General features: G+C 52.6%; 1 protein-coding gene across 1 annotated transcript in view; it reads right to left on the minus strand.

The window, feature by feature from the left end:
* The window catches only part of GABBR2 (gamma-aminobutyric acid type B receptor subunit 2), a 341,390-nt gene that overhangs the window by 8,336 nt on the left and 308,190 nt on the right, over nt 1-24,864 (minus strand). Inside the window, exons 14-17 of the mRNA XM_081803256.1 lie at nt 10,242-10,352; nt 5,743-5,967; nt 3,440-3,622; nt 773-902 (exon numbers count right to left, since the gene is read on the minus strand). Of these exons, the coding sequence (XP_081659382.1) occupies nt 773-902; nt 3,440-3,622; nt 5,743-5,967; nt 10,242-10,352 (649 nt within the window). The remainder of the gene's footprint in view (nt 1-772; nt 903-3,439; nt 3,623-5,742; nt 5,968-10,241; nt 10,353-24,864) is intronic.

Consider the following 24,864-nt stretch of genomic DNA (forward strand, 5'->3'; position numbering starts at 1 on the left):
CTAATGGAGTTGTTAATTAAGAGGTTTAACATCTAGGGGCGCCTGGGTGGCTCAGATGGTTAGGCCTTTGGCTTGGGTCGTGATCTTGGGGTCCTGGGGTCGAGCCCCGCATCGGGCTCCCTGCTCAGCGGAGAGTCTGCTTCTCCCTCTCCCTCTGCTTGTGCTCTGTCTCTCTCAAAATGAATAAATAAAATCTTTAAAAAAAAAAAAGAGGTTTAACATCTAACATATGGATGTGCCCGACTGACTTCCAGAACATTGCAGGAGAATGCCTATTTCTACACACTCTTAACAACACCGGTGATCTTTGAAAATTTTGCTGAAATGTAGGCAAAAACCAGACTGTGTTATTTTGGCTTGCATTTCCCAAGTGGTTGGTGAGATAGAGTGTCATGTCATAGCTTACTGACCATTCCGTTCCCATACATCGAGAAGGCACATTTGAAACCGTGAAATGTCACTGGGAGAAGTAAGGTAAACTCTTCACTAAGAACACTGTACCCCAATCAGAACCCCGGGAATGCTGGCCATGTCATGTACGTGCGCCACTGGAACCCAAGAGACCGAGGGACAGAAGCCCCGGCTCTAGGCAGGGTAGTACCCCAAACGGAGCCCGAACTGTGGATGCCAGGTGCTCCAGCTCTGCCTGTGTGGCTTCAGGTCAGCCCCACCCCCTCTCTGAGCCTCAATTCCTTCCTCGGTAAAGTGGAAGATGGCCAGCTGCTGTCTGATACCCAGGTCCCCACGTTCCAGGGACCCCGCCTCCTCCTACCTGTGCTCTCAGTGAAGTTCCCAAGGTTGAGGATGTCGTTGAGTTCTTGGTAGTGGTTCTGTTTAATGTAGGTGGTCTTTTCTGGTGTATCCTGCAGCTGCATAGTGACCTCTTCCAAGTCTTTATCCAGCTAGAAGGCAAAGGCTCCAGCTGAGTTAGAGCCCCAGGGCCCAGCCCCTTCAGCCCAGCTCACAGGGTCACGGGACTGGGCCTCGGGCGGGCTTCAGGAGGGCGCCCAGAGCCAGAGAGGCTGCTGCCTGCTGGGGAAGAGCTGCGGAGGGCCCCTGCTGGCTGTTGTGCAGGAGGGGCCGGGAGGGGAGGGGCCTGGGCGCTCTAGTGATGTGTTCAGGGCAGGCTGGCGCCTTGGCGGAGCAGCTGGGTGAGCCCGGGCAGGCAGGGCGGGAGAGTGCCAGGCAGGGCGCAGGCTCTGAAGTTGGACAGGCCTTGGGGCAAACCCAGGCTGCCCCTTACTGTCTGTGCACTGGCTTGTGAGACTGAGTCTCAACGCCTTCATCTGTACAATGTGGTAACAACAGTAACTACCTTTGTGGTTCCTGTGGAGATTAAACGAGGCAATGCACTGAAAGTTTAGCCCAATCCTTGACACATCGTAAGAGTAACCCGCCACTATAGTAAAAGTACTATAATTATTGTTACTGATACCTAGCAGCACTCTTGCAGGGGAGGACAGATCTGTGGGCCAGTCAGCTGTGAGCCTCACATGGACACCGAAGCTTAGCACAGGAGGGGCTCCTCTAGAGGATGGACTGCAGCTGCCTTCAGTTATAGAAAAGTCAGGTGCAGGCCCTGGGGCAGTTTAGCCCTTGAGAAGCCTGGTGCGTGTGTGTGTGCACGTGTGTGTGCGTGCATGTGTGTGTTGGGGAGGGGTGGTAACTGGGAAAGGCAGTGGACATTCTACTATAGCATAAGGGAGAGGAAGATATAAACTGTAAAGTGTTGTTCTGATGTCAAGAGCACAGCCATTAATTTTTAAATGCATTTTCACGTGGAGGAGGAGAGAGAGACCTTTTTCTGTGTGACTCAAACAGCAGGACTAGGAGCAAAGGAGGCCAGATTGTGATTCGAGTCCAGGAAAAACCACCCAGCATTTTATGGATTTTGACAATGGCTTCGGTTTCAGGTTTCCTGAAGTGAGTGAACCCTTTATTGCTGGAGTGTGCAAGTAGAAGTCAAATGTCAAGTCATGGTCGTTCTAGTCAGAGAGAGGTCTGAGATTAAAACGGAAATCAGCAATGGGCTTTGAGGGACAGAAACCTTTTCTACTTTGCTCTGGTGACCAGTGGGGGGCTATCCCATCCTAAAGCAATCAGGTTTAGGTGCACAGACAATTGTGTAGTGGATCTTTGTGACAGACTAATGTGAGTTCCCCAAAAGGCTACTGGAATCTAGCAAATACAAATATGGAATGCCCAGTCCCACCTGAATTTCAGATAATGATGAATCTTTTTTTTTTTAGTGCAAGTAGATCCCAAGTACTGTATGGGCCATCCTCATACTAAAAGTATGCTTGATTGCCTGAAATTCAAATTTCCCTGGGGCACCCTGTATCTCACTTCTTCCTCCCGGTTCAACAGTAGAGAGCACATTTCCTAGCCTACCTTGTGTCTAAGTGTGATCATGCAAGTTCTTGCCAAGGTGACTGCAGCAGACCCAAAAGGCGCACAATTTTTGTACCACTTGCTCATCCCTTGTGTGGACTTCTTCTTCCCCTCCTGTGACTGAGAACAGGACATGCCTTCCCCCTCTCAGCTTTAACCGTCCTGGTGAGGAGTGCAGCTTGGGGAGTGGCAGAGAGCAGGAGTGAATGAGCCTCATCCAGTCATGGCCATGGAGGCAAAGCTGCTGGCCAGCCAGGACCCATCTCCTCAGGACCATTAGGTGAGAGAGAAATATTTTCTCTGGACCACTTCATTTTGGGGTCTCTTTGTTACAGCAACTTAGCAAGTTATCCTAACATGCTCTTCGTTGTGTCTTCCCCATTCCACTCGTCAAATGAGGGTTTCTCTGGGAAACATGCAGCCTGCAGATCATGGGCCAGTCACACCTCTGGACCCAAAGACAGAGGGGAAGAAGGGGAAGGTAATTTGGTCCCCCATTCCAGGTATAGAAAGTCCAGAATTGGAGGTCTGGCTTAGAGAAATCTAGTTATGGCCTCTCTGGAATGCTGAAGAACCAGTTAAGGACCCTCAAGACAACAGTGAGGTCTCAGCAAACCTTCTTCCCTGGAAGTTTCTCTTTACTCCCTCCTGTCTTGCTGTATATCATATGGATGAGGGTGGTTTTTGGGTTGGGAGAGTGAAAAATCAAGGGTGGGGGGGTCCCCGCACACTTAGGAAGCTCCTATAATCTGGGAGCTCACAAATCTTCAGGAACTTTCTTTCTGAGGATGTCTGGAATCGGGGCATGTCTGGCCTCCACCAGCCTGGGCCAGGTGAGCGGATTCCGATGAACTGCCTCTGTCTAGTTTATGGCCCCGCTTGTTCTCTCGGCTGTGACCCCAGCACATGGGACTGCACAGCCTGATGCAGGGGGTGTCCCAGGGTGGGGGGTCCAGGTCGGGAGTGGCAGCCCTGAGAAGTCTTGCCCTGAGGCAGACGGATGCAACTGGGAGGCTGGGGCCCTGGCTGCTGGTACTGGGGGAGCTACCTCGGTGATCTTCATTCGAAGGCGATGGTTTTCAGACTGCAGGCCCTCCAGGCGGGACGTGCTTGCTTGGTTCACGCTGGTGACTGAGGTGGACGTTTTAGAATCTTCCTTCTTCTGATTCTGAGTGAACTGGAATCGCCTGTTCTGGGTTGCTGCATCTGGGTTTGTTCTCAGAGTGATGAGCTGAAAGGACAAGGTATGGCTGAAAAGAGAAGCGCGGGGTCCTCCCCCTACAATCTCCCATCTACTCCGCCACAGCAGGTCCTGTGCTGGAGGCAACACAGACCCAGGCTGGGAGCCCGGAGCCCTGGGCTCAGGCTTGTCTCTGCCACTGACCTTGGGCAGGCCCCTCCCCCCCCCATGCTGAGTCTCAGTTTCCTTCTTCGTCAGCAGAAGTCTGGTCTCCTGATCCTGACTCCACCTGTATCCCAACCACCCCTCGGAGCCCACCAGCGCCTCTCGGGCCTGATTCCAGCTGAGCCTCACTCTACCTTGGGCCTCATTCCACATGGAAAATAACCCCGAGGTGACACTGGAAGACAATGGATAGAGGCAAGGGAAGGCTTCTGCTTCTTAGAACCATTGGTGAGTGTTGAGGAGACTTGTGACTAGCTCAGTCATGGACAAAAGCATTGTTGTAGAAGGGAAAAGGCTGCTACTTGATCCTCATCTCACTCATTTATTCAAGAAACACTTCTGGTCTGAGGCAGGCTCTGGGCCTGGACTGGAGAGCAGGGACTGGGTGAGGCAGGGCCCCTGTCCTCCAGGACCCCACGGTCCAGAGCCCAGAAGTACTGAGGGCAGGCTGGGCTGTGGGTGCTGTGGGCCTGGGCTGGGCTCTGTGGAGGGCCCAAAGGATGGTGAGGGAAGGGAATTCTAGGGGGGAAGAAGGGGCATGTGGAAAGCAAGGGGGCCTGGAGCTCAGGGCACTTAGGGAGAAGGGCAGTCTGGATGGTGGGCAGGGTTCTTTGGGGAGACTGGAGGAGACTCAAGGGTCCTAAAAGGCAGCCTGGTATCGGGGACTTGATTCTGGAGCCAGGAGGGCAATGAGGAGCTCTTGAGGGTGACAGAGAAGAGTGACAGGGTCAGGGCTGGGCTTGGAGGCATCCGGCATCTTTGACCAGAGTGAGAGAATGTCAGAGTGCAGGCAGAGAGGTCTTGGCAGTGGCCTGGAGCCTGGGCACGCGCTGACAAGCAGAGAAGGCAGGCATATAGGGTAGCAGTGCTCCAGGGAAGTCACCGCTTGGTGACTCACTGCATGGAGGTGCCATGGGCCGTCTGTTTAGGGCACAGTGGACCCCGACTGATCTCTCGTCCCCCCGTACTCCAAGGCACACCCTACCCCACTTGGGCCAATAATTCCTCCCACCCTCTCTATTTCCCGTTCTTCTCTGAGCTGAGACCAGCCTACTGCAGGGGCTCCCAAGATACCCAGGCCTCTGGTTCACCTGCCCGCTGCTGGGAAGGATAAGGTTTGAAAAACACCCTCTCGGGCTGGTCTTGAAGGTCAGGGCTTCAGATGAATGGAATGTGTAAGTGGCTGTTAAAAGTGGTTATTTATTCCTTTTTACCCACTAATGCTACTTCTGAGGCTCCATCTGAAGGGTGTAGCCAGAAATGGGGATCATGTGTTATGTAGAGAAAATAAGTTCATTTATAATATAAAAAATCTGGAAACAACTGTAATGCTCATCAGTAAGGGAATTGAGTGGACAAGAAAACATGGAACATCCCCCGTCAGTGGTGGTTATGACGGAGAAATTCACAGTGAAAGAGGCAAACTACAAAACGATATGTGGGTTTAATCACAGCTGTAACTGAGAAGGCACCACTGCCTAACCATTTAAAAAAGACCGCGGGGTGGGGGGTGCCTGGGTGGCTCAGTCCTGATTTTGGCTCAGGTCATGATCTCAGGGTCCTGGGATCGAGCCCTGCATTGGGGCTCTGCGCTCAGTGGAGAGTCTGCTTGTCCCTCTCCCTCTGCTCCTTCCCCTGCTCTCTCTCTCTCAAATAAATAAATAAAATCTTAAAAAAAAAAAAAGACTGGAAGTAAACACATCAAAAATATGTAGTTTCGTAAAAAACTAAAACAAAACGTTACCAGTGATTGTTTTTGGGTGGTGAGACCCTGAGATTTCTGGAAAATTTGATTTTTACTTGTTTGCATTTTCTAAACTTTCCATGATGTGAACTGTAATCATCCCGAGTAGAGAAAGCATAAAATGGCTAGAAAGCGGAGGAAGCCAGCAGTCCCCTGTGCAGGGCTGGAGGCCAGAGGGCAGGATGCAGGGGGTGGGCCGTACCTTGGGCACGAACACCAGGCAGAGGGTGATGGTGCTGCAGAAGATGATGACCAGGGCAACGATGCAGAACTGCACGTTGGGCTGGTCCCGGGTCAGGAAGGAGACGGCGGCCCCGATGATGCACATGATCCCCACATTGTAGACACTCATCCCAATGTACTTGCTGTCATTGAGGGCAGGGATGCTGACGTTGCGCGTCTCCCAAGCCAGGAAACAACCGAACAGCTGAAATGATGAGCGGAAAGGGGAGGTGGTCATTCTCACGGGGTGGCACACACCTGCTGCTCTGAGAAGGGGGGCTGGGGGCTTTGCTGTGGGCCAGGTCTTCTGGATGTCACCCTCGGTCTCCACTGGTGGCCCTGGGGGGAGTCCTGCTGAGGAAATGCACACTGGGGCTGTTACGGCGTCTGTTCTCCTCTGTCCCACAACCGGTTCACGTACAGCAGGCCATGGTGGGAAGGGCAGACATGATCTCGACCACCTCCCCTCACTCTAGAGAGAGCATGGAGGCCCAGAGAGGAGGAAGGGGCTTGTCCAAGGCCACACCGTCCTACAGTGGCAAAAGTGGATTGTGTTTCCAGAACTTCAGTCCAGTGTTTTTTCCTACTAAATAAGGCAGAGCCCCTGTGTCTGGGACTCCTATTTCCTCTCAATGCACAAAGTCACTCAGAATAGAGACTACATATCTTAACTGTCCTTGAATCTAGGTGTGGTATATGAGTAGGTTCAGGACAGTGCCAGGTAGGTGGAAGTGGTGTGTACAAGTTCTGGAAAGTATCTATAAAGGGAAACGGTGTTCCTTTCCCTCCTTCCTAGTAGAAGGAGTGGAGTGTGACGGGTGGAGCTTGAGCAGCCATCTTAAACCAAAAAGTCATCTGAGTCTACAATGTGGGAGCTGTACGGTGAAGACGGGGGGAGCCACAAGATCCAAGGAGCTGAGATTCTGGGAGCCCCCACCAGCCCTAGATTGCTCATCTGAGAAGGAAGTTAACTATCTCTTTAACCATTACTATTTTGGGTTTTCTGTCACTTGTAGCTCTACTCCTAACTGATACATCTCCCAACAGAAATGGACAAGGTAGAGGTCCAATGTGATCTGAAGCAGGGTGTGGAGGGTTTAGCCTTCATGGGTGGTCTAAGGGGAGGGCAGGTTGCGGAGGAAGTACAGATGGAATGCCAGGCAGAATGGTGGTGTGGGTGGGTGGGGGAGGAGCTGACCAGGACCACTGACCATGCAGGGCCATCGGCTGCAGTCCAGCCCTTCTAGGACGTCTTTCCTCAAAGGCCCCTCTTCCTTCCGACCTCACCACTGCAGCTCAGGGCATCCAAAGCTGCATGATCCATTTAATAGCACACTGAGGGCTTCTGTTTTCAGGTTTGACTTAGTAGGGTAGCACGATGCCCTGTGCTAGAAGGGTGGCTGGCAGAAGGCTGGAGGATCTGGAATCTTTGGGCAAGTCACTTCGCCTCTCAGGGCCTCAGTTTCATTGTCTGTGGAATAGGGATAATAATAACACCATCTCACAGGGTTTGTATCCAGATGAAATGGGAGGATGGCTCTGAAAGCATTTTGTAAACCGAAGTGCCCGGTATAAGAGTTGGCTAAAAGTTATTTTGTTAAATGGTATTATATATACAACCATGGTTGCTTTCCTCTCTTTTTCTCTAAGCGTATTATCTCACAGACAGATTTATTATTATTATTATTTAAAATTTTTTTTAAAGTTTTTAAGTGATCTCTACACCCAATGTGGGGTCCAAACCTACAACCCCAAGATCAAGAGTCACACGCTCCACTGACAGAGCCAGCCAGGCGCCCTAGACTGATGTATTTTTTAAAGATGTCTTTTAAAATGGGGAGCCAGAAGCCCAGGAAGCAGATACCTAGGAGAGAAAGAGTCCAGCGGGTGTTGAAAGCCTGCTTTGTGCTGGTTTCTTCATGTGTGTTCCCTTCAGTCCCACAGTGGGGGCTGTGCCAGCCGGGCCTGGCCGTCCATGTCTTCCAGGGGAAGTGGCAGAGGCTGGCCCTGCCCAGGGGCCCACACCAAACCATCACGAGAGTCTCTACCCATCGTAAAATGTGGGCAAGTCTGGGGACCTGGTGGTTGGCTGCCAATCTCTGAAGCGTGTCAGGAGGAAACGGACAGCAGCTTGTTCTTAGGCCTTCAAGGAGTAGAATGAGGGTTCATGGGGACAAGGTACATCAAGGCAGATTTTAGTTGAGGATAAGGAAGAACCTTCTAGAAAAGCAACCCAACTATAGTGGGTTGAACGGTGGCCCTAAAAGATATGTCCATATCCGAATCCACGGGGACTGCATATTTGGAGAAAGGGTCTTTGCAGATATAACTAAGGGTCCTGAGATGAGATCAGCCTGGATTATCCAGGTGGGCCCTAATTCAAAGGACAAGTGTCCTTATAAGAGACCCACAAGGGAGAGACGTGGAGAGGAGAAATGGCCATGTGAAGTCGGAGCTGGAGATTGGAGCCATGTGGCCGCAAGCCAAGGAATGCCTGGAGCCATCAGCCGCCGTGCAGAGGCAAGAAGGCATTCTCCCTAGAGCCTTTGAAGGGGGCACAGCTCAGCCTTGGTTTTCGACTCCTGGCCTCCAGAACTGTGAGAGAATAAAAGTGTGTTGTTTCAAGCCCGTCTGTGTATACCAGTTTGTGGAGATTTGTTCCTGCAGCCACAGGACACTGATACACCATCCACAGGTGACACAAGCCACTCTGAGGCGGGTGAGCTCCCCATCTCTGGAGGTATGGCAGCGGTGAGTGACGGAATGCTTGTCGGGGATGCCCAGCGGGGGCTGGAAGTGCTGAAACTCTGACAGGGGAGTGGGCCTACAGGGCTGGGCATACTCTCTCCAGCCTTGAAATTCTGTGGTTTCAGAGCGGCAGGCACTAGGAGCTAGAATTTTAGTCCACAAACCCTAAGAGCCAGGAGGGCGGAGGACAATTCCTTGTGCACACTGGAAACAGTAAGGCACTTGTTCTGCCAAATTCAGCTTTTACTGCCCCATCTGGCTGGAGGTTCTAGCTTCACTGGAAGAGATGTGGTCATCTCCAACCACTTTTGCAAGTAAGTGCCGAAGATAACGGATGGTCAAACATTACAGATGAACGCAGCTGAGATAGTCAATTGGATTCCCCATAATCTAATTTCACAGTCTCAGATCAGGGAGCGTGGAGCGGGAGGGGTCCTGGAGAGTCTGGTTTCACTCTCTTTATTCAGCAAGGGCTGGGGGCCTCAAGTCATGGGTACCGCTTGCTTCCCGTGAAGGGAGCGCCTTCCTTCCTAGGGGGCGCCACCACACGGGCGGCCACTGCTCTGTTGTACAAAATCCTTCTCTAATGTGGACTTGAAAGCTGCCCTCTGATGACGGATCTGCCTTCGGGTCTATGCCACCTGTCTCTGACAGCTCCGGTGACCATGTCCCCTAGTGCCCTTCTCCAAGCCCAGGGCCACTGGCCAGTCCTCAAAGTCCCATTTCCACTCTGGGTACCTCCTGTGGACACCTTCAGGGTCATTACCTTGTGGGGCCCAGAGTGCAGCCCACTGGTCCTCATAGAATCCCTAGGGAAACTAGTCTCAACTAGTATAAAGTGGGGGACAATCTCTGCCTAGGGTCCCCTAACACATGCCCTTCTGGTGTGGCCCCTCAGAAACAGTTCTCCGAAGCAGCAGAAGGTGAGGATGCATTTGAGCAGTACAAGAAATCCCTCTTTATCTGACCTTTGGAGAAGGCTTCATTCTTGGCCTCTAAGTGGAGGCTACACAGAAGCGAATGGTGGCTCAGCTTGCCTGCGGAAAGACCTGAGGGGGGAATGGGGGCTGGTTTCCTGTCCCTGGAGGGATTTCAGTGGAGGCACAGTTTGCATAGGATTGGAGAGAAGATTCAGGGGTCAAAATGGGATAAGGTGGGGTGTGGCTGCCCTTTCAAGTCCTTCCAGACGTGTGGGGCGGGCTTGGTATGTGATCTTTGATTCTAACAGATGGGTGGAGTGGAAAGAGTACTGGGTTCGGAGGTTGGAGGTTACGAGTGCCCTTTAACCTTTCTGAGCCTGACTTCTGTAAGACGAGGATGATTCCAGTCACCTCCCACAGATTTTGAGAGAACGCAGTAAGATGTGGGATGTGAACGTGCGCTGGATGTTGACAGGCTGCCGTTCTGGGAGCACTACGGTGGCTGCCCTGAGGCACTCTCACAGGTTTTGGGGTTACTCTGTGGTTAAGCTCTTGAATCTGCCTCTCACTACTGAGTGACCTCGGGCAAACCAAGCCTCAGCATCCTCATCAGTGAAATGGGGCATTATCTGCACCCATCTCAGAGGGTTGTTGTGGGAATCGAGAGAACACGTGGCAGACACGGGGCCTGGCAGTTAGTAAGTGCTTCGTCCTGGGGGCTCTGTTATTTTTATGTTCACAGAGGCCCCTGGGAGACAGAGCTCTGACAGAGAAGCGGCCCCCCAACCTCTGCCTTCTTCTCCACACCTACCATGAGAAGCCCCTTGTAGGCATAGACGATGCCAAGCCAGATGGTCATGTGGGTGTTCTCACAGTGCTCCAGGAGTGGGCGGATAGAGATGTCTCGTCCTGCTGGGTCCGGCTGTGCAAAGAGAAAACAGAAACCCAGGGATGGCACTGGGCACCTTTTCAGCAGCCAGGGCCCCATCTGATGGCCACTTGCCCTCCCGTGAGCTACAGCCAGTCCCTTGTCCAGGAGGCCTTTTGGACCCCTCTTCTATGTTCCCACGAGGCTGCTTTCTCTTTGTCAGTCATGATTCAGCCCTGCACTCTAGTTATCTGTGTTCTTCATGCCTTTCAAACATGAGTCAGATCTCCTGAGGGTGGAGAGTGGGTCACTTCCTGTGCTTCTAGTACTTAGCATGAGACCTGGTCCAGAGCATGCATCTGTAATGTTTGTTGAAAGAATGAAGGTGAGAATAAGGCACAAGTTATGTCAAGAGGCCTTCAGGTGTCTCTGGGATTAACTCCAATAACTGCTGGCTGAGCCAGCCTTGGGGCCTGCCGAGCTCTTCTAAGGAGACCTTCTTGCCCATCACCCCCAGTGAGGGAACAATGGGGGCAGCCATGTTTTATTCCACATGACCTATCCTGGGCCAAAGTTGATTGGATAGGGGGTGGGTACTTGACCCACAGTAGCCAATCCAGAGTCTGGTCAGAGACTTACGAGGTTTTCTAGTGTGGTGTTCTGCTCAAAGAGGGATGGTGGAGAGGACCCTACCCAAACATGGTCTCTCTCAGGAATTTGAGCTGGGAAACTCTGGGCAAGAATCAGCCACATGGTGGAAAGAGGAGAAATGAAAAAAAAAAAAGTGTATTCTACATATGTTTTTTCTGAACCATTTAAGAGTAAGTTGCAGACATCCTGACCTTTCACTCCTAAATACCTAGCAAGTATTTCTTAAGAATGAGGAGATTCTCGGGGCGCCTGGGTGGCTCAGTTGGTTAAGCGACTGCCTTCGGCTCAGGTCACGATCCTGGAGTCCCGGGATTGAGTCCCGCATCGGGCTCCCTGCTCAGCAGGGAGTCTGCTTCTCCCTCTGACCTTCCTCCTTCTCATGCTCTCTGTCTCTCATTCTCTCTCTCTCAAATAAATAAATAAAAGAAAAAAAAAAGAAGAATGAGGAGATTCTCTTATATAACCACATATACTTACCAAATGGAGGACATTTAACTGATACAGTATCTAATATGCTATCAATTTTCAAATTTTGCCAATTGACTCAATAATGTCCTTTAAGACAATTGTGGTTTTTCCAAAGCAGGGTCCAATCTGGGACAATGTCCTGCATTTACTTGTCATGTCTTTAGTCTCCTTTAATCTTTGACAGTTCCTCAGCCTACTTCGATCTTCTATGTCATGTATATTTCTGAAGAATCTGGTTCAGTTATTTGATAGAATGTCCTTCAGTTTGGGTTTGTCTGATGTGTTTTCATGATTAGATTTGGGTTATGCATTCATGGTGGGAATCCTACGTAAAGTGATGTTTTTGCTTCTTTGGAGCTTCATCTCAGTGGCACTTGATGGCACTCTGTCCCATTACTGGTGATGTTAACTGTGATCATTTGGTTCAGTGATGTCTGCCAGATCTCACCACTTCAAAGGTACCATTTCCCCCTTGTAATTAATAAATACTCTGTGGGAGATACTTTGAGACTGTGTGAGTGTCCCGTTTCCCCACAAATGTCAACTCAGTGGTTTAAGCATCCAGTGATGGTTTCTACCTGAGTCACATTCCTTTGGTGGCTGAAAAATGGTGATTTTTTTTTTTTTAGAGTTTATTTATTTATTCATGAGAGACAGAGAGAGAGAGAGAGAAGCAGAGGGAGAAGCAGGCTCCCAAGGAGCAGGGAGCCCGATGCGGGAATCGATCCCAGGACCCTGGGATCATGACCTGAGCCGAAGGCAGACGCTCAACCGTCTGAGCCACCCAGGCGCCCAGGTGATTTTTTTTTTTTTTTAACTCTATCATTTCATTTAAATACTTGGCACACCACTGTAAACAGATCTTTCTTTTCCTCCCATTTATTTATGTATATCAGTATGCATTTAGGGCTTCCTTTTTCATTTCCATTACTATCATTCATTTTGATGCACAAATTTTCCCAGATTTGGTCAGTCGGAAACTCCCATGTGCAGTCTCATGTGTTTTTCCAATACATCCTCACACTTTTTGGGAACACTTTCCTATGTCTTGGCACAAAAAGTACTTCTACTTCTTTGTGCTTTCCTTTTCCCAGCCTCAGATTCAGCCATTTCTCTGAGGAGTCTTGGTTCTTTCTGGTGGAGAATGATATTTAGAAACCAAGATCTGGGCTCTAGATGTGCGGTATCTTTACTTCTAGGCCCTTCCTTCCTTCCTTCCTTATCTATCTATCTATCTAATCTACTATCTATCTATCTATCTATCTAATCTACCCATCCATCCATCCATCCATCATCATTCTATGTATCTATCCTTGTCTCTCTACCATCTGTTTATAGATGTAGATAAAATCCTACACCACAGGGTTCTTGCTTCTTCCCATTCCATATTTGCATCTTCCTTCTCTCATAGTGAGATCTCTGGTTTTCCACAATATCAAAATAGTCACTCATTTGCTCAATATTAAATAGACACAAAATGGTTTTAGAATTTCTACATCCATGAACTACCAATAACAAACTTGCAAAGTCAAGTTGAAGATATATTTGTGAATCTATTTGTCTTTAGAACAGGTACCCACTGAGGGTATCTCATCAAAGAACTGTGTCCAGGATGGAGTTGTCCTACAGAGGCCCAAGGTAAAGCCACAGGCCTAAGGGTAAGAGGTACGCATCCCCAGAGTCACTCACCAGTTAGAAGGGACATTTTGGTAGGATCCGGGGATGTGGAAAGCAGGCCTCAGGTAAGAGGGAATGGGCACCCTATTTCTCTTGGCCCTGCTCTCTTGGCCTGGCCTTTGAGGCAGACAATGGTCTGGGCTCCTGTGATCTGGGGAGTGCTGGTGCTTCCACACGGAAGCAGGAAGAGCTTCCCTAATGCCTGACAACCCAGCAGACATCAGAATGCAGGAGCACAAGCCCATTACGGTCATGCATGAGTAGCAAACTCATTAATGATGATAGTAGCTGTTGTTCTACAATGAAAGGCAATAATTTATGATGGACTCTTAGATTCTCTGTGTATAAAGGACTGATGCTATCATACACCATTGTTCAATGTTATGAAAAGTCTATTCACGGGAAGCCGAGAGTGGCTGTCGGGCTCTTACATCCCCAGTGACAGGGAGCCCACCCCCTCCCACTCTTGGTGAGTGGCTGCACAGTTCTTTTATTGAACCAGAACCTTCTGTGCGTCCACCCCACTGGTCCTTGCCTTTCCTCTGGGGTCCTCAGAATAATCCCGAGCTCTCTCCTTGCGTCTGCATGCCCTTTCTCAGGAGGAAAAGAGCTGCAGTGAAGGTACACATCGCCTCCTGCCACGAGTCGGCCTGGTCCTTCAACCTGCTCGAGTTTACCATCGATCTATAGGCCTGTAATCGAGCTCAACACTCCAGGTGGTGGTGAGCGAGTCTGCCTGTGCCCTTGTTCCACATCTCCTCGGCTCGCTTTCTTTCTTTCTTTTTTTTTTTTAAGAATCTCTTTTCTTAAGATTTTATTTATCTATTTGAGAGAGAGAGAGAGTGAGAGAATGAGTGGGGGGTGGGGAGCAGCAGAGGGAGAAGCAGACTCCTTGCAAGGAGCCCGACATGGGACTCGATCCCAGAACCCCGGGATCATGACCCGAGCTGAAGGCAGACGCTTAACCGACTGAGCCACCCAGGCGCCCCATCTCCTCGGCTTTCTAAACAACTATCTTCCACCGGTGATTTATATGTTCCTTATGGTTGACTAAGACTCCATGAGGTAGTTTTCCTCCAACTGCGGCTACTCTGTCTTCCCCCTTCTGCAGCTGACGTTGTAGCCAGGTTATCTTTTAACTTGTTAATAGCCCCCTGCCCATGCTCCCCATCTTGGTATGCTCTGACCCCCATCCTGAAATCCTAATCCGTACATCTGGTCTTTTAGCACCCCCACCCATCTCATTAAGCTTAAGCAGAGGTGGGAGGGCAGCAAAAAATCAAGGGCCAGAGTTCAGAGAACTCAGTGGTCCGAGGCTGGGTGGAGCCGCCTCTACGCTATCCTCCCACTACGGTGTTGATCCAGAAAGAAGCCACAAAAATCTGATCATTAACATCACCCTCACACAACCCCATGTCTGGGCACACTGTACATGGATCAGAGTGGCAGGGGTTGGGGTGGTTTTAGGAGTGATGAGGTTCAGGTACTCCTGGGGCTGGGGATGAGGAGTCTGACCAGTCAGTCAGTACCCCTGTACTGAATCTCAAAGTCATCTATAAAAGCCATGGCTTTTCTTCTCTGATCTGTTCTAATAATGCCTGGGACTGGAGTTCAGAGTGGTCTGAGCAGTCACACACATGGGGAGAGATGCACTCGATGATGCAAAGGGTGGGTTGTGGGGGGGATGGAGAGGGAGGACAGTGGGGGTGGGGAAAGGCGCCGCCACCTGAGCACTTACTTGGAGACGTCACACAGCAAAGTGCCACTAGAGGGCACCCAAGACCTGCACGGAGGGTCTGGCCCAGTGGCCCCGGATCACCCTCTGCTGAGGACACAGAGCTAGTTTTGTGGCTCAGTGGGGCCGCAAAGCCCTCAGCAGCATCCTGTGCTACTTTAGAAGGCACCCAGTGGTCTTAAAGGAGGCCAGATTTCCAGGCACCTTGGAGGACCGGCCCCACCCCTTCCAGACAGTGGGAGTGAGGTGGGAGGGTAGGGGATGTTGGGGAACGTGGGGCTGGAGGACCCAGGCCTAGTGACCCCACCCTCATCCTGCTCTCAGTGTGGGCCTGACATGCAGCCCAGGGCCAGTGATCCCAGGGCACTGACCAGTGCTCGCTCCAGCAGCACACACACAGGGCACAGACCCCTGCAGATGCCATGCTGTGGTCTCCCCTCAGGGTCTGAGCCAGGATGTCAGCCCTGCCTCTCCAGATGATTGGGGACTACAGACTTTCCCCTGGTCTAAATCAATCTCCATGGATGACTGGCCTATAAGAACTTTCGAACTGCTTTTTTTCTCTTCTTTATTTCTCTTCCTTACTTGTTGCCCACCTGGGCAATTACCTAAGTAGTCATTCATTCATTCCAACGTAACCACGAAGCACTACCATCTGCTAGGTTCTGTTCTGGGCAGGGGGTAATACAGCAATCACCAGGATGGACACAGCCCCGTCCTCAGGGCTTTTCCATTCTGGCAAGATCAGGACAATTCCACAAGAGACAGCCTCAGAGGCCGAATGAGTCGACCTCACCCAATAACAGCCGCCCCAAGAACACCGAGGGCGCTTGTCACGGGTGACAACAATGCACCAGGTGCGAAGCTGCTAACTCTACCTACGCTGTCTTGTCAAAGCCTCGTAAGAATCCAACAACGTGTTGTATCCATTTTACAGATGAGAAAACGGAGGCCCAGAAAGAACTTGCCCCAAATCTCCAGGCAGTAATGTTGGAGCTGGGTTCAAAGCCAGGTCTGTCTGCCTCCCAAACCAGTGGTCTTTCCTCCCTCGCCAGGTGCTTGTCCCAGCCTGCCCTGCCTCTCTCGAGCACCGCGTCACATTCCAAGGGGACAGTGAGTATAACCCTAGAACCCCGCTGTAGAAACTGGGAGGGGCTGCTTGTGGGAGGAATGACTTCATTGCGACGTGTTCCATAGAGGCCTCCTCGGAAGCCCCCAGAGCTCTGCGAAGGCCGTGCTTTGGGGCCGCAAGCCGAACGCAAGCTGGTAAGAGGCTCTTCCTGCCTGACGGGGCGCAGTGCCCGGAGGGGAGGCCACGCCGGTCCGTGCCGGCCGTGGGCTGGCAGTGATCACACCTGACTCCTGGCCGGACCGCGGCCCAGCGGGAGCCCTGCAGAAGCTGCCCGGCAAGCCTCCCCCGTCTGTGCAGCCAAAGGAGAGCAACTGGCCTCAGAGTCCCTCTGCATAATGCAATTACTCACAATGTAGGTCAGCGGCCCCTGCACACATCCTGCTTTGTCCTGCCGCGCACACGGACAGGCAGGGGGTCCGGGCGTGGGTGCAGGTGCTGAGTCCTGAAAGGTCAAAGGCTTTGGTCTTGCTCTGCCATAGACTTGCCGGGTGACCGTGGCATGCCCCACCTCTTTCTAGACCTCAGTTTCCCACTTGCAAAGTGAGTCCGAGGGTTAACTTACGGCGTAGTTAAGGTGAGTCGGAATAATGGTGAGATGGCGACAGTCGTCCTATATTTCATGACTGTACTGGTCCTACACTCACTCGCTCCACTCAGTCTTGTGTGCCCTGCACCGTGCTCCGCGCTGGGCCCGCGTGTGTCAGGCCAACTGGGCATTCTGGCAAGGGCAGATCACACAGCTCAGCTGTGACTCGACCAGCGATCTGTGCTGTAAATGGAGAACTACAGGCCATGCTGAGAAGGGCCACGAGGGGCATCGGCTTCAGAGCCGGTGGTCTAGGAAGGCTTTTCTGAAGTGGGGACATTCAGTCTGAGGCCTGAAGGCCGAGGAAGACCAGCCTTGTGAGAACCTAGGGGGACAGCGTTCCCGAGACAGGGCACAGCAAGTAGGAAGGGCTTTGGCGTGTTTTAGGAACCCAAAAGAGGCCAGTGTGGCTGGCCTGTAGTCAGTGAGGGGCCGGCCTGCTTCCCGCTGGATATCGTGCACACAAGCCCCCAGGGAGCTTGTTAAGGTGCCGATGGGTGGGGCCCAGGATGCTGCTGGTCCCGGGACTGCCATTCGGGCAGCAAGGCCTTAAAGGATCTTAAACAACGGAGTGACATTTGGTCCTCAGCTTAGCAGATCTTTGCTTAAAAATGCAGATTCTCTTGTCACTCGCACACCCGTGACACAGAGTGACAGCCCAGCACAAGCGCAGACTTGAATGGCTTGTCTGTATGTTCTAAACCCAGATCAGACTCCAGTAGTACTGTGTTCCCGTGTGTCCTGCATGGGGCTGGCCAGGGCGCTTAGGGCTGGCCACGTTGCAGGTCTGGGCAGGGAGGATGGGGAGTCCGGGTGTCAGGAGCGAAGGGGGTCACACACCGCACCTGGGATCACGGGGCTCTTGGTCCCTCGGACCTTTCATGCTCCGCTGCTGTGAGGGGCTCAGGTGCCCAGCCCCACTTGGCCAGTGCTTCTTGGAAGGAGGGGGTGTCTTCTACCTTCTGACCAGCTCCCAGAAGCTGGCTCTCAGAACTTTCTCCCTGGGCCTTTCGTGCTGCTTCTTTATTCGTTTTAATTTCAAAGTTGATTTTTGAAATCTGTGGTAAAATTGGTAGGTTTTCCTACTGGAGGTGAGTATATGTGTGTGTGTCAATTTGAGTTTGAGTGTGTGTGGTGAGGGGAGGGGAGGATGCCTGGCCTTTCCGGGCTGCATTTCAGAGTCCCGAGATGCCTCTCTTTTCCTGGGAAGGCAGGTGAGTCAACACTGCCTTTTCTGGGGGAGATGGTGAGGGAGTCCCATCAAGGAAGTTTGGGCAGGGAGGGGGAAGGGCACTGGGTTCGGACCCCAGGCCCATCACTTGCCAGCTGTGTGACTTTGAACACATCTCTAAGCCTTTCTGAGCCGTGGTTGGCTCATCTGCAACCTCCTGGGGTTGGCAAGACGATCAAAGGCAGTAAACGGTGTGTTTAGCAGGCTTTAGAGGCTGGAAAGCCGGCTCCTTATGTGTAAACCCTCGTCATTATCTCCAACTGCAGAGTCACAGAGCCCTGGAGCCAGGAGGAACCTTCTGGATCCCTCCGAGGCTGGGCTGCTTAGCTCAACAGCGGCAGTCCCACGTCTCTGAGGCGGCAGAGCTAGAAGCTGTCATTCCAAGGTAAGAATTTCTTTTTAGAATGTTTGATTATGAATTTGGGTGAATTTTTTCCAAATCCCAGTTCTGGAAGGGACCTGTGAGATCACCCACCAGGGTTTCTCCACACGGGTGCTTCTGCATTTTTTTCTTTGGAGGGGGCACGATTCTTCGTTGTAAGGGCCAGGCCCCTAGACCGTGGGCCCTAAATGCCAGGAGTGTCTCCTGGTCACTGTGACCGCCCAAATCTCCCTCCCCTGGCTCTCCATTTCCAAACACGAAAGGGATCACTCACTAGTCCAATTCCTCTTTTCACAGATGGAGAAACTGAGGCCCAGGAGAGGACTCATACCAAGTGGGTGACTGAGTGGAGACCCAGATAAAGGTATCCTGACCCTGGTCCCACGCCCGGTGTACTGGACCATGCTGCGGGCTGGCACGGGAGGGGCCAGCCTTTTGGGCTGCTTACCAGCCAGCGTTTATGGGGATTTACCATTCAGGGGCGCTTGGCACTGCCCCATCAGCCCCCTGGAGCTAGCTTCTGCATGCATCCAATCTGTTGGTGCTATGCACCCTTGCTCGGGTGCACCTGGAACAGCTCCCAGAGCAACACGCCTGGGTCCCAGAGCCGCTCACCCGACGCCCGCTGGCCACATCCTCACGGAGTCCTGCTTCGTGGAGGGGAGATGCGGTAGCAGGGGGAGGGTGGGTAGGTGGCAGGGACCTGGCTGAGGAGGGCAAGGAGCCCTGGTCAGCATCAGGCCCCCAGTAGGACAGCAAGCCCCCTGCCTGGTCCTGTTCAGAGAGGCTTTCTGAGTTTGACCTTGGAATTAGTGGGAAATCTCATGGTTGTATAAGGGTCACAGCTGGGGTGAGGATCGTCTTGGGGAAGCTAAGGGCGGACAAGTAAAGTAATCTCTAGCCCTTTGCAGCCCATATATATTCATATGAGAATCTCTCTTTGATTTTGACCTCAGGGCAGTCTGGTGAAGGAGCCAGGAATTTTATACCCTTGTTACAGGTGAGGAAACCGAGACCTGGAGAGGACAAGAGACTTGCTTAAGGTTACATAGCAAGTCAGAGGCAAAGGCAAGCCAGCCCTCTTCCCTGCAGAGCAGGGGCGTCGCACCTTCTGTCCTTTCTTGTGGCCTGGCTCTGTTCCCCTCCCTGGGGAGGGGGGGCCTTCCAAGGTGCCCTGATATTCCTTGGGCCTGCATCGGAGGCCTCTGGGGCAAGCCTGGAGCAGGAAGAACTCACAGAACCCCAAGCCAAGAGGTGCTTGATCACAGTGGGGGTGGGGTGGGGGGGTTTACCAGGCACACTGTGAATGGGCGTCAGCTTCATGGTCTGCAGTGCCCACCCAGCACAAGGGCGCTGGCATCATGCGCTTTTCCCCAAGCCTGATGGGGCTGGGTAATGAGATCGGTGCCCAAACACACGCCTCCCCAGCTGGAATGATGACCCAGCAGCATATCCTCGAGAGAGAGTCACCAGGGCACAGCTGGGCGCCAGGGTGCGGAGTCTTCCCGCCGTTCTAGAGCAGAGAGAAACTCGTGGCCTTGGGGTGGTGTGCGGGCCATGAATGGGTTTTACTCAAGCTACACAGGGCTTAGACTTTTTTGTCTTCATGGTCAGGATTTAAAACTCAGGTGATTCACAGGAACACCTAGATTTCTGGCTTCCCTTGAACAAGACACCAGGCAGCACGGGGCTTGCCTGCGTGAGCCGGGTCTGTCTGCCGCCCGCCCACATCTGTGCTGCTCGTCCAGTTCTTCCCAGATCTCAAAGCCCATGAGGGCCCAGCTGACACTGGGGTATGCAAGAGGATGGGTTAACTAGTCACACAGTCGCCTGAGTTTTGTAGAAGCTGCAAGTCTGCTGGCCATCATGGGGCAAGCAAGCCCTTAGCCTCTGCGGTCCCCTCAAGGGCTGTGGACAGGCTCTCTCCCCTCACCTCCGGGCCTTGCCCTCTCCTGGCTCTTTGCCCTTCTCCGCTGGGGCCTTCTCCACTTCCTCTACTCACTGCTCTTCCTCTTCCAGAGGGCATCCCTTTCCTCGACGTTCCTGGGCCTCCGACCTCACATTTCTAGTCTGAACTCATCACTCTCTCTCTTAAAGCCGCCCCTCCTCCCACGTTGGCTAGCTCAGAGAACTGCTCCTCTATCCACCCCAGTGAGACCAGAACCCTGGGCGTCCCTTCCTTTCTGATTCCACCCCGGCTCCCAACCCAGAGACCTTCAACAGCTTCTCAAACCACAGGAAAGACACCCTGACCCATGACTCCAGCATCGCGACCCTCTGCAATGGGCCTTGACGCCCATCACCAGCCTCATCCATCTGTGGCCAGGCCCCATAATGTCCCTTCTGGGTCCTGGGACACCCCTTCTTCACCACCATGTGAATAGTACCCACTCTTCTGTCTCTGAAATCTTCCTAGGGGCTCCTGCCCTGCATGGGCTCCTCTGAGGCCCTGTGTTTCCTGCCTCTCTTCTGGGAGGACCACCGCCCTGTGTGGGACATACTGTGTTTGACCTTTCCTCCCCCTCCACTACCACCCAGCATCCCCTCCACCACCTGTATCTCCTCTGTGCCCCCCCTCCCCCCGTTTCCTGCCTGCTCACCGTGTGCCAGACTCTGAGCTAAGCGCGTCCTATGCACTGCCCATTGCATTCCCAAAGATCACTGCAGGAGTGAGCTCTAGTGAGCCCTTTTTAGGGGATGCTGAATGAGACGTGGAGAGGCTGAGTGGTGTGCCCAAGGTCTCGCGGGCACTAAATGATGGAGCTGTGACTTGCACCCCGGTGTGCCCAACTTCCCAAACCTTTGCTTTAAAGCACAAATCCAGAACTATGCCAAAGTGTGCCCAGGCCACAGTGTCAGCAATGGGTTTCAAGTGTCCCAAGATGGTGCTCTCCCCGGCCTCGGGGCACACGGATGGCCAGGCACCTCTGGCCATGAGCTGCCTCTGGGGCCGCTCTGGGGCCCTGCCCTACGCTAAACTTGGTCTTGGCCCCAAGTTGGCCAAAGCCCCTTCTCCTGTACTTTCCAGTCTGGCCTGGGCCTGCCTGCGGAAGTGCTGGCCCACCCTCATCCTGCCTCTAGGCCCGCAGCCCTCAGGCCAAAGGGTCTCTTTGTGGGGGTAAGTGCCCCTTGCCAGGGCGGGGAGAGGTCTGTGGCCCCAGAACTGAGTAGCGCTCCCAGCCCCAATCCCTGGCAGCACTGGCATCCCTCCTGTTTAGCTCAGAACTCAAGGCCCCCAAGCCAGCCCTACTCAGCCCTGGCCTGGCCATGCAGGTGCTGTGTGTCTCATCACCCTCTCACGGGGGTCTGCTGCATGGCCTGGCTCATGGTTCACGGCCATGCCTGCTGTCAAGTCCATGCCCAGTTTGGCGTGAACAGGGAGGGGACAGAACTAGGGTGCGAGAATGCTCTAGGTGTGAGGAAGCGGGATCATGGACAGAGCATTCCACCACTGCTGTGCACGTGCACTCAATTTTATGGTTTTCAATGTCATTCGATCTGCCTAACAACCCTAAAAATTTAGTAGGGCCATCAGCCTCATTCCCATTTTGCATAGAGAACACAGAGCCCAGGAACAGGCTGTAACTCACCCCAGGGCACACATTTGCGTCCTGACTCCTAGCCCAGGGCCCTTTCTAGTGCTCTGGGCTCCTCCCTGGAACTCTGCCTAGTTCTGGGAGTCCCAGCTCATCAAGGAGAAAGGAAGGTGGCTGCCTGGGAGAGCATCCAGTGCTCCCTCCCCTGTTCCCCGCTGCATCTCAGATTTTCCTGTTTGCCCTTGGCTAAGAGGCAGGAGGGCGGGACCACAGTGCCCTGGGATGAAGGACAGCCACTGGCCTTGCCTCTGAATGAGGGTTCTTGCCCCAGCTCTGTCACGTGCCCATTCGGAGCCCCAGGTTCTCCTCTGAGAAATGCCAGAGTCCCCTGCTTTGAGGCTTGCTCTGAGCATGGAGCCAGAGCACAGAAGACAAAAGACTACAAAGCCCAGAGACACACAGGCCCCAGGGTAATGTAAGTGAGAACAATGCATCCGTTTCATTTTCCTGTTGTCATTCAGGGAGGCAGGAGGATTGGGAGTCCCCAAAGTGCAATGCTGCAAAGACTGTTCCAAAATAGGATGTAGTCATTGGTGGCGCTGCTACCAGTCTGGGATCCCTGGGCAGCAACAGGCTCCTGGCACGTGGGCACGCCCCCTTCCTCACCCCGCAGCCTGCTCGCTTTCCTAGGCCCCTTTCCTTCTGCCTTGCCAGTGCGCTCGCCCTCCCTCCCTCCCTCCTTCCCCCTCTCTCTCTCCTCTTTATAGATACACGTAGAAAGTCTTCTGAGATCACGTTGTTCTAGTGTGTGGACTCATACACCTTTTAGGTTTGAAGAGGCCCAAACATTTTCTTTCCCTTCCATGCCTGCCTGTGTAGTCTCTGCCGAGGGTTCCTCCAACCTTTCTTTGCACACCTCTGGTGACGAGACACTACCCCCGGAGACAGCCCAGTTCATTTTGGGATAGATCACCTTAAAACGTGAAAGTTCTTCCCCATCCTAGACTGAGATCTGCATCCCCAGAACCTCCCCCTGCTGGTCCTGGATTCTGCCTTCTGGGGCCCTGCAGGTCATGGCTCCTTCCGTGGCTCCTTCCGTGGCAGCTCCTCTGAGACCTCTCTTTGCTGGCTTGATGCCAATCCTTTCTACGTGGCACAGGTTTTGGCCCTCTCCCTGTCCTGGCCACCCTTCATCTTGTCACTCTCTGGATAGGGTCTGGGTCCCTTACAAGAACACAAGTTTCCCAGGGGATCTGAGTAGGGCAAGAGTGTGGTCCCCTCTCCATACCAGAGCCCTATTCACCTGGGGCTGTCCCCTGAGCTTGCTCTGGACAGCTGAAGCACAGCATGGGGCTTGGCAGTCCACTGTGTCACTATCCACGTTTAAGGGAATACTGGTGCTTGAAATAGTCACACACACACACACACACACACACACACACACACACACACACCTGTCTGGTGTTCCCTTAGGGATCTAAGAAACCACCGATCCCGTGATGCAGAACCCCCGAGAGTTCTCTCTGCTGTCCGGAAGAAATGCACCACTGACCGCCCTGCCCCCGTCATCCCTCACGATACTCCGGGGTCCCTCTCCACGCAGGATGTGTGGCCCTACTGTGCAACTCCAAAACTCAGCCACCGAAGGCTACTGCTAGGTGACCTTCACGATGTAACTGAAAAATAATTTCAAAGGCCCAAATGAGAGGAGGGAGTGAGCAATGAGAGACAGGGTGCGGTGTGGGGAATAAGAGGAGCCTAGGGATAAGGAGGGTGGAAGGCGTACGCTTTTCCTGTGAACCAAAGAAAGTGACATGGCTTTGGCCCAGCGGAAAGTAAGCCCACAACCACCTCTCACATTAACTTCGTATTTTCCACGTACTTATGGGAAAATGCCCCTCTAACAATCCCACGTAGAATAGGGCAGGAAGCGTGAGCCCTGTGTCGCAGATGAGGCAACAGGCTCAGAAAGGTGGCGTGGGCGGACCAGAGGGGCTTCCCTGACTGGCTGCTGGTCCTCAGTTCTCAGCCCCTTCACCAGTAGGTGGGGGCCACATGGCCCATTCTGGCCAGTGCACTGTGTGGGACGTGACATCGGCCCCTCGTGGGCTGGAGCCTCGAACCTGTTGCAGGACCCGCAAGCCGCCCGCCCGGCGCTGGGGCCCAGATCGCTGAGCTGCCTCCGGGAAGACAGTTACCCTGGAGACCACGCGGATGTGCAGGTGGACTGTGAATGAGTGAGAAATAGACTTCTGATGGATTTAGCTGCTGGGATTTAGGGCTTCTTTATTACTGCAGCCCCGCTCAGCCTATCCCCGCTAACAGAGAAGGGCGATGACATCCGTGTTTCTGCTATCACGTGTCAGGCACCGTGCTAGGGACTTTGCACGTGTCACCGCATGCAGTCCTTGAAGCTGCCCAGTGAGGAAAGGGTTATTATTCCTCCCCTCTATAGTGTGGGAAAACAGAGCCCTGGAGAAGTGCGGCCCCTTGCCCCTGGTCACAGAGCCATGAAGGTGTAGACCTGGGACACGAATCTGGGTCTCTCTGATTGGAAAGCCTTGATGAACTCCTGTGATCTGCAGAAGCAGATGGCTATTGTGTTCCAACACCCTGTTGGGCTAAATGCTTCCTTTGAAGATGCAAGATTGCACAGATTGCTTTTCTCATTCAGATTTTATGCCTGAGTAAAATCCTTGTGCTCTGATTTATTATAGCAACACTGATTTTCCAATTTTAAGACAACAATGCAGCTTGAAATAAAAGAGAAAGAAACACTGAAACATTTGAAACCTTTGCTTTAGATCCTTATTTCATCTGGCTTGAACTGCACAGGGGCCTCCTTTCCTCTTGCCTCCGGGCTCCCCCGTGGCAACTGACGGCCCGCGCCACCTTTCTAAAACTGAGTCTAAGCATGCTCCCTCCTGCTTGAAACCCACAAAGACTCCTCATCCCCACCGGCAGCACTTCCTAAATTATATTCTGCAGAATATGTAAATGTAAATATGCTCCATGAAAAAAGGGTTCCATGGCCAAAGAAGTTTTGGAAATGCCAATTAAATTTTTTATTATTAAATATTAAAATGTTTAATATACATTTTAAAAAAAGATTATTTATTATATTTATTAGAGAGAGAGCATGTATGCAGGGGGACGGGCAAAGGGGAG

Source organism: Leptonychotes weddellii, chromosome 14 (genome assembly GCF_054177405.1).
Source record: "Leptonychotes weddellii isolate Sample4059 chromosome 14, ASM5417740v2, whole genome shotgun sequence".
Classification (NCBI taxonomy): domain Eukaryota; kingdom Metazoa; phylum Chordata; class Mammalia; order Carnivora; family Phocidae; genus Leptonychotes; species Leptonychotes weddellii.